General features: G+C 45.0%; 1 protein-coding gene across 1 annotated transcript in view; it reads right to left on the bottom strand.

Annotated features, from left to right (window-relative positions):
• Window positions 1-239: 239 nt before the first annotated feature.
• Window positions 240-9341, bottom strand: part of LOC110261771 (uncharacterized) — a 91727-nt gene continuing 82625 nt past the window's right edge. Inside the window, exons 2-4 of the mRNA XM_084967349.1 lie at window positions 5565-5651; window positions 4322-4450; window positions 240-445 (exon numbers count right to left, since the gene is read on the bottom strand). Coding sequence (XP_084823475.1) covers window positions 339-445; window positions 4322-4450; window positions 5565-5651 — 323 coding nt within the window. The 3' untranslated portion in view covers window positions 240-338. The remainder of the gene's footprint in view (window positions 446-4321; window positions 4451-5564; window positions 5652-9341) is intronic.

Below are 9341 nucleotides of genomic sequence, written 5' to 3'. Positions count from 1 at the left end.
TTTCTCCTAAGACCAGAAGGAAGCCACTGGGGTATAGGAGTGAGGAAGAGAGTGATGTAAGCAGATTTCAGTTTTGTTTGCAGGTTTCAGTTTTTGTTGGTCATACAAACTCATAGTTGAGTAAAAAAAAAAAAACAAAACTCCAGAAGTCACAAAAGTGATTCACTGCCTCAATTATTAATGAGGGCTAGGAACATCCCCAGCAACCCAGATGAAGAATAAACTTGACACAGGCCAATTCCCTAGCAATGACAGACGATTCAGGGTCAGAGAGAGTTGACCCAAACCCTGGTAACCTTGGCCGTGAGTCATGTCGTTTGGGGCCAATCCCGACTCACCTATTTCCAAAACACCCAAGAGGGGTTCTGGCAAGACAGGTCCTTCGCTCTGGACAAGCCCATCCGTCCAAGTGGCCTCAGCTCCTGGGCATCTCCGGATGGAGGCTCTGGAGGACAATGCACAGGCAAGGGGCAAATCCCAAGAGCCTGGGGCAGTGACAGCCTATCCCAGAAGGGGCGTCTGGGTTTGGGTTTGTTCTGTGCAAAAGAGCCTTCAGACTTTCTGAAGCCAGAGAGCAGTTCTGCATCAGTGACCCTCAAGTTCCACCTTCCCAAATGGAACGGCCACCCTCAACCCTGCTGACAAATATTTCCCTCTCAGAGTTCCTGTCATGGCGCAGTGGAAATGAATCCGACTAGGAACCATGAGGTTGCGGGTTCGATCCCTGGCCTCGCTCAGTGGGTGAAGGATCCGGCCTTGCTGTAGCTGTGGTGTAAGTCACAGATGCAGCTCAGATCCAGTCTTGCTGTGGCTATGGTGTAGGCTGGCCTCTGTAGCTCCAATTCAACCCAGAGCCTGGAAACCTCCATATGCCACAGGTGTAGCCCTGAAAAAGAAAAAAATTTTAAAAATAAAAATATAAGAAGAATAAGAGGGATGAGAGGATGACACGTAGGCACAGCCCTGAGCACCTCCAACCGCCTCGCACACGTCGGTTCCCCACAGTGTAGCCCAGCGCTGCTGTGAAGTGATGCCAACATGGGAAACTGGGCAGACCCCCCCTCAATAGACAGTGAATGGAACACTCTCTGCAGTCCTGGAGTTGGACCGAAGGGGCGCCCATCCCATGGCAATTGTGGAACCAACTTGCAGGCGCAGGCTTGGGCTTCTCCCCGCCTTAGATTAGTATCATCAGGGATGCAGGTTGCCTGTGGTGAGCCTGAGGCATGTTTGCCTTCTGGTCCCTTGGTAGAAAGACAACCTCATTCCTCTTACCTATTAGGAAGATTCTTCAACCTAAAAGTTAATTTTTTTTCTTCTGCCTTTGGAAGAAATGAGAACATGTTCGTGGACCCCTAGAAGCATCATGGGGCCCCCAGCACTGAGCCCCCTGTAATAACTGCACCCCTGAAGGTGCATTTACACGCACTGATGCTGCTGGTGCTCAGTGTAAGGTGACCCTGGGAGCAGGGACACTCCTGCACACTCCTCTGTCCCCGTGTGATGATCAGCCTCGCTCCCCAACAGTCTATGAACTCTCTGAGGGCAGAAACGTATTTTGTGCCTCTTCCTTCTCATTTAGCCGAGTATCCAGCATTTCTTAGAGACTTGATGAATGTTAGTTGAGTGAATAAATGTGCTGAGCAGGTAAGCACAGCCATACCTGCTGTGATAGGAAGACAGATGAGGCTGGTCTCAAGGCTTTGCAAAGACCCCCTTGGCAGATTGCTGATGCATGCAGGCTCTGAGTTAGACTTCTGTGGGGCGGGCAGGGGTTAGGCTGAACCTCACAGGGGGCAGCTTTAGGCACATTTCCTGACACCCCCCAAGACTCTGTTTCCCTATGTCATTTGCAGCAGCATGGATGGACCTAGAGATGATTGTACTAAGTGAAGTGAGTCAAACACAGAAAGACAAATACCCCTACATCCTTTATATGTGCAGTCTAAAAAAAATGATACAAATGAACTTATTTGTAAAACAGAAATAGACTTACAGACAGAGACCAACTATGGTTACCAAAGGGGGAAGGGGGAAAGGGATAAATTAGGAGTTTGAAACTAATGGTTACATGCTATTATATCTAAAATAGATAACCAGGGAGTTCCCTGCTAGTCTAGGGGTTAAGGATCTGGCACGGTCACCACTGTGGTTCGAATTGGATCCCTGGCCTAGGAAGTTCCACGTGCCACGTTGCGGCCAAAATAAATTAATTAAATTTAATTAAATGAATAACCAACAAGGATCTACTGTATGGCACAGGGAACTATAGTTCGTATCTTGTAGTAATCTACAATGGAAAAGAATAGATTTAGGTCATATAACCTAATTACTGCGCTATATACTTAAAACTAACACAACATTTTTTGTAATCAACTATGCGTCAATTTAAAAAGCACTCTGATGTCCAGCAGAAAATATCAAAACATTGTAAACCAACTATATTTCAATCAAATTTTCAAAAAGGAAAATAAATAAAAATGGGGGGAAAAAAGAATCGGTTTCTCCACCATCAAAGTGGAGGGTTGTGGAATGAAGGTGAAGCATCCAAGGAAATGTGGGAGGTTGGAGTTCCTGTGGTGGCGCAGCAGGAGTGAATCGGACTAGGAACCAGGAGGTTGCGGGTTCGATCCCTGGCCTCGCTCAGTGGGTTGGGGATCTGGTGTTGCTGTGAGCTGTGGTGTAGGCAGCTATAGCTCCCATTCGACCCCTAGCCTGGGAACCTCCATATGCCACAGGTGCAGCCTTAAAGAAAGACAAAAGACAAGGAGAAAAAAGAAAAAAGAAAAAGAAACGTGGGAAGTTAACACAGAGCCTGACCTCTATAAAGAGCCCGTGCATGTTGACGGCCGGGTCACTTGGCCCGAGTCTCTTCATCTGCATCGTAGAAACGAATATATTTATGGGATGGAGTCACTGGGAAAATGAAGGGAGATGAGAAGGCTGAAGGGCCTTCTTCATTGGGATGCAGGGAGAACGTTTTGAGAGCAGAATGCACTGGAAGACCTGACGATGTGATCCCGGCTCCAAAACTCACGAGGTAAAAGGCTTTCAGGGAGTACTTACCTTAGGAAGCCTTCCCTTATTCACCCACAAAATGGGGATCGCACCTACCTCAGAATGTGGCTTGAAGGATGAAATGAAATCAGAAATGTGAAAAAAAAAAAAAAAAAAAAAGCACTTTGTAAAGTCCATGGCGCTATCAAAAAAAAAAAGAAAAAAGGTACTGCCCAGCTCTTGCTGTGGATGCCTAGTATCCAAACAAATACGTCCACAGTTGAGGCTTCACAACGGCTGTCCTGGGTCTCGGCCTCTTTCCTCCCCATTCTTTCTGGCCCCTTTCTCTGCTCTCAGATGCCTGTGGGTTTTAGCTTGACTTCCTTAAGGAGATCTGCAGGTTATTCGTGTACTTAACCCCTTAAACTGTGGCTGATGCACAGCTCTACCCTCAGACCCTCCAAGGATCTCGTGTCTGTGGACACTTTGAAACGGCTTGGGATGAAACCCTCTTGAAACTTCTTACATCTCAAACAGAACAACGGCCGCTGTCAGTATTAGAAGCGATGACAAAAAAGGCACGAAGTCCTTCTGTTTACGGCCTTTTCCCCGCAAGGAGACACACACGGATTTCCTGCCCGTTTAGAAGGCTATTGTTCTGGGTTTAGGAGGAATTTGTAAAACAATAAAACAGAAAGGAAAAAAAAACCAAAAACCTCTCTGATAGGTTTATCCCTAAAGGTAGGTTCAAAATGACCCCTGGCTGCCGTTGATAGTTTTAAGCCCCCCCAAGAGTCACGTCTGACTCTGCTCTCAGACCTCAGACAAGGCCACCCCAGCCAGTGACTCAGCCTCCCTGAGGACAGGGTGGGGCTGCCACAAGTAAACACAGCAGGACACCTAAGTCTGAGAACCACGGGATGGGGATGGGACCAGCTCGGGGGGAAGTTGTCCAGTCTCAACAGGGAGCCTCAGGGTGCAGATGTGGACGGATGGAGATCCCCGAGGACCAGCTCCTGCTGATAGTGCCAATTTTTAGCTTCAAATGCTGGAAGAATTTGCCTGGGAGTCAGCAAATACCTCCTTCCAGTTTTATGGCTGAAAAGTAGAAGTTGCTCAAATTTCTGAAGTTTTTCATTAAAAAAATTTTTTTTCGAAGTTATTGTGGCCATGCCCAGGGCATGTGTCAGTTGCCAGGCCAGAGATCCAACCACGCCACAGCATCAACCTGAGCCAGATCCAGTGACAACGCCAGATCCTTAACCCACTGCGCTACCAGGGAACTCCTGGCATTTTTCAGAAAAAGAAGATTTTCCTTTCTCACCTGTGCCATCTGCTTCTTCCTCTCGCATCATCTCTTCCTCTAGTCCTGAGATTCTGGGGAGCGGACTGGCAGATGTCTCCCTCGTAGGGGGCATTTCCCCATCGACTGTACCCCAGTACCAGGAGTGCTCTGGAGGACAAACAGCATCCAGAGCTTAAAACCCCTCCTCCAGTGGCCCTCAGCCGGGCATCGCTAAGAACCATGGGCCCTGCCAGCTGCCTCATTAACGTCTCACCGCACACGGGGGTCCAAGGGCCTTTTTTGGACTAGTAACCTCTGCTTAGCTCAGGGCAGATGCCTGGCCAGCTTGCCAGCGAAGATTCTCCCAGCAATGAGACTGCCAGTCAGTTTCTGTACATGAGACAGGTTAGAGGGATATGAATATTCAGGAGCTGAAAGAGAGCCATCTTCTCCCATCTGCACTGATGCACAGGACTTGACAGCCATAAACAATCAAGCCCCGAGAGGAGATGAGCCAGACAGAGAGGGAGGAAGTGACAGCCTGGGTGGTTCCTGACTCCTCCCCCTCGCCCCCATACCCTTATGCTTCCCTGTGTCTGGGTTCCACGAGACACCCCTGTGTGCATAGAATTAATGCCCACTCTTCATTTAACCTGGCTGAAGTTGAGTTTTCTTTTTTTTTTTTTAATTTTTTATTATAGTGGATTTACAATGTTCTGTCAATTTCCACTGTACAACAAAGTGACCCAGGTATAAATATAAATACATTCTTTTTCTCATAGGATCTTCTATCATGTTCTTTCACAAGTGATTCAATATAGGTCCCAGTGCTACACAGCAGGACCTCATTGCTTATCCATTTAAATGTAAGCGTTTGCATCTACTAACCCCAAACTCCCTGCCCATCCCACTCCCGCCTCCTCCCCCTTGGCAACCACAGGTCTGTTCTCTATGTCCTTGAGTGTGTTTCTGCTCTGCAGATAGGTTCGTTTGGGCCATACTTTAGATTCCACGTATAAGGTTGATTTCTGATATGTGCAACTACAGGGGACCTTGGAGTTGCTCCCTTGCACGCATTTTCTGTTTCTGGGCAACTATCTCAGTTTTCTCTCTGTTATCCACATTGCTTCAGGGCCACATCTGCGCTTTAAGGGGATGTGATTTTGGAACAATACGTATGACTTGGGTTTAGGTTATATGCTCAGGGGTGGACCCAATGGCCATTGAGACCAAGAAGACATGAGGAGCGGTCTTCTAGAGGCTTCCATAATGACCCCCTTACTCGCTTCTGTGATCCTAGTGAAGACGTGGGCAGACGGGGGTTCTGCTGGCAACCGTGTTATAACCACAAAGAGGACACCACAGAAGGCTAAAGGGAAAGGTGGAAAGGAAGCCTTGTTTCAGAAGACGACGTTGGGCTGCCAAATCGAACCATCCCCAAAGTCCTGCCTCCTCAGACGACCCATTGACATGATCCAATAAGTCGCTTTAAGGAAACATCTTCACTAGAATTCCCGAGACACTGCTCCAGTGTGCGTGCTGCCCCTGCAATACTCCCAAACTACCTCAGTCTATTCTGGGAGAATAAAAAGGAAAACAGGAAAAGACGGCTTAACTGGAAAATCCGAGGCTTCCAAGATATTAGCCCTCCTCTGCCACTAATTACCAGTAGGAGCTGAGGCAAGTTGTGTGCCTTCTTGAGCCCAGTAATTCATTTGCAGAGTGAAAAGGGCCAGGCCTAACAGTCTATGATTTTAATGGTACACCCCTAGCTCTGACTTGTCTTGAGTCCTATGGGGTAGTTTATAATGACATACGTGAATCGTGCCAGGCTCTCCCAACACCAGCACAGAACACTGCATTTGCATGAAAACTCTCACCATGAGGGAAGAAACCCAGGGTTAGAATTCTAGTATGGAGAGGCAGGGAGAGGAAATGAGAGAGTGTAATTGAAGAGTCTTCTGGTGGAGCCCTGTTCACAAAGGCCAGTGCTTGGAGCATTTGTAAGTTATAATAACCGAGGAATCCGTGGCCTGTTAGCCCTGCAGGTCACACCCAGCCAGGGGACACCCTTCACTTCACCTGTGTAGTTCTGGGTGACTCCAACAAAGGAAAGAGCAGCTCGGTAAGAAAGGCTCTGTGAAAAAGATCTCAGGGTGTAATATTTAATTTAGGCTTTGAATTAGCTGGAGAACACATCGAAACAAAGTGCGTCTTGGTTCCTGATATTATTTTTCAAGACTTTTTTGGTCGGAGATGGTTTGGTTTCTCCCTTTCAAGGCACGGTTACTGCTAAGAAAATAAAACCTGCCCCAACCCCGAAACTCAGACCTGATACTCCAGGTTCTCTCATTGGAAAGAATAACAAAAACAAAACCAGTATAACTGAACTACACCGCAAAGGGCACACACAAGACTATGTGTATGCACGTACACACACTCACACAAATTCTTAAAGGATCTTGGACCCCATCGTGCAGGAATCAAGTTGGGACCAGACCTGCCACGTGGATTTACTTTCACGGGACGTTTCCACATATTCAACTTTAGAGCAGACTTCGGTACCATATTTTTCAAGAAATCTCTTCTCCCCACAACTTTAAATATAGCTGAGCAAAAAAGTCAAGCATGATCTCCAAAGAACAAAGCAGGAAAAGTTCAGAGATCATCATTTGGTAGCGTACCAAGGAGATATCAGATGACAGGATCGGTAGATGAGGCCAATTTTCAGACTGATGTCTACCCACACTAGGGAAAATACTAGTGGAGGAAAATATAATTCTGAAGATCAGAAGAAGTAGTATGGTGTGCATTTTCCCAAATGCCTTTAGATTAGCTTAAACAAACAAACAAACAAAAAAAGATGGCTAATTTGGTTGGCCAAAAATGTATTTCGAACAAAAATATTTCATGATTTTCTCAACTCACAGACTCCAACTTTGAGAACTCGAAGAAACCAGAGTGATTCCCTAGTCCAGTCTCCTCCTTGGTAATTGGCACATCTCTGCTTAGCTATGTCGAAAACTAGTTTGAAATGTGATTAAGCCTATTAAAAGCACAATATTCAATAGCATATGATTTGTTTCCAGGAAGCTCAACAATAGGCAAAACGAGTCTATGGTGATAGACATCAGAATATTGGTTCCTTCTGGGAAAGAGGAATAGAATAGAAGAGGGGACTCTGGCCACGTTCTTTCTCTTGATCTGAGTGGTGGTTGCTTAGGACATGAACAAGCAAGCTGTGTGTTTATCATTTGTCCGTTTTTATATGATTGTTCTACATTAACCTAGGAGAAATTTATTTCCCCCCCCCCGAAAGAGCCTGGGTAACCAAATCTAAGTGAAAAAAAAAAAGATGTCACTTTATTTTTGAGCCAACATTTAATTTAGAAACCCATTAGCTTTTTACTCACCTTTATAATTGATGGTCAAATTCAATTTTAATGTACAGGTCTGTGAGGCGGATGAGGGCATGAAGTCAAGATACAGAAGAAGTTCCCTCCAGCCCAAAGATCTTCCCCAGCTGGCCCTTTGCAGGGACCCCCTCCCCCGACATTCAACCCCTGGCAACCACGAATCTCTTCCTATAATTTTGCATTTTCCAGCATGTCCTATAATTAGAACCACACAAAATGTAGTCTTTTGAGTCTGGCTTCTTTCACTTAACAAAAGGCCCTTGACATTCTTCCATGTTGTTACATGAACCAGTAATTTGCTTCCTATTATTCCATTCTGAATAGTATTCCAGTATTTGGATGTACCACGGTTTGTTTATCCATTCACCAGTCAAAGGACTCGGATTATTTCCAGTATGGGGCATTCATGTCCAAGTTTTTGTGTGAACAAAAGTTTCCAGTTCCCTTGGGTAGATACCTAAGAGTGGGATTGCTGGATTATAGGGTAGGTATACGTTTAACTTTATTTTAAAAAGTCAGATTTTTTTTTCCAAAGTGTCCATATCATTAGCATCCCACCAGCAACGAATGAAAATTCCAATTGCTCTGCATCCTTGTAAGCATTTAATATTATCGTTTTTTCACCGCACCATTCTAATTGGTGAAAAGGTCATATTCACAGAAAATAGTTGCCTAAGATTCTGCTAACAGGACACATAGTAAGTTTCCAATTTAGGCAGAGACAGTATACAATAATATAATTCCACAGGCCAACTAAAGGAATCTACTCCTTAAAAATAATGAACGAGGCGTTCCCATGGTGGTACAGCGGTAATGAACCCAACTAGTACCCATGAGGATGCGGGTTCAATCCCTGGCTTTGCTCAGTGGGTTAAGGATCCGGTGTTGCCATGAGCTGTGGTGTAGGTTGCAGACGTGGCTCGGATCCCACGTTGCTGTGGCTCTGGCGTAAACTGGCTGCTGCAGCTCCAATTCGACCCGTAGCTTGGGAACGTCCATATGCCACAGGTTCAACCCTAAAAAGACAAAAAAATTTTTTAAATAATGAGCTATCTTTTCAACCTGAATTTCTATAATATTTAATATTGAGTATCTCATATTCATTGGCCATTTGTACATCTTTCATGTGAATTGCCTGTTTAGACAATTTACTCATGTTTGTATTGGTGTTTTAAAAGCTAATTTGAGGAGTTCCCTCGAGGCTCAGCAGGTTAAGGATCCAGTGTTGTCACTGCTGTGGCTCTGGTTACATCAGTGGTACAGCTTGATCCTTGGCCCTGGAACTTCCACATGCCGTGGGTGCAGCCAAAAAAAAAAAAAAAAAAAAGCTAATTTGAGAGAGCACTTTGTGTTTTATGAAAATCACACAGTCTATTATCATTTTGCGGTAAATAACCTTGCACTTTTACTTTGTTTGAAATTACAAAGAGATTTTAAGTTTAGAGTCAAATTTATAGGAAGCTCTTTTCCATTCAGAGCTTATTATTAAAATCCTCAACCTTGTCTTCTGTTATTTTTTTACTTCATTTATTTCTGTGCAAAAATCTATATAGAATTAATTTGCGGATAACGATTAAGGAAAGCATCTCGACCTGCTGAGATTAAAATTTAGTAAAAGAAATTAGAATCTGCAGAGACATAAA

Source organism: Sus scrofa, chromosome 7 (assembly GCF_054392235.1).
Source record: "Sus scrofa isolate SSC_HxYL_T2T_F1_AM1 chromosome 7, Sscrofa_HxYL_maternal_Yorkshire_Landrace_v2.0, whole genome shotgun sequence".
Lineage (NCBI taxonomy): Eukaryota > Metazoa > Chordata > Mammalia > Artiodactyla > Suidae > Sus > Sus scrofa.
This window is presented reverse-complemented; position numbering and strand designations above follow the sequence as displayed.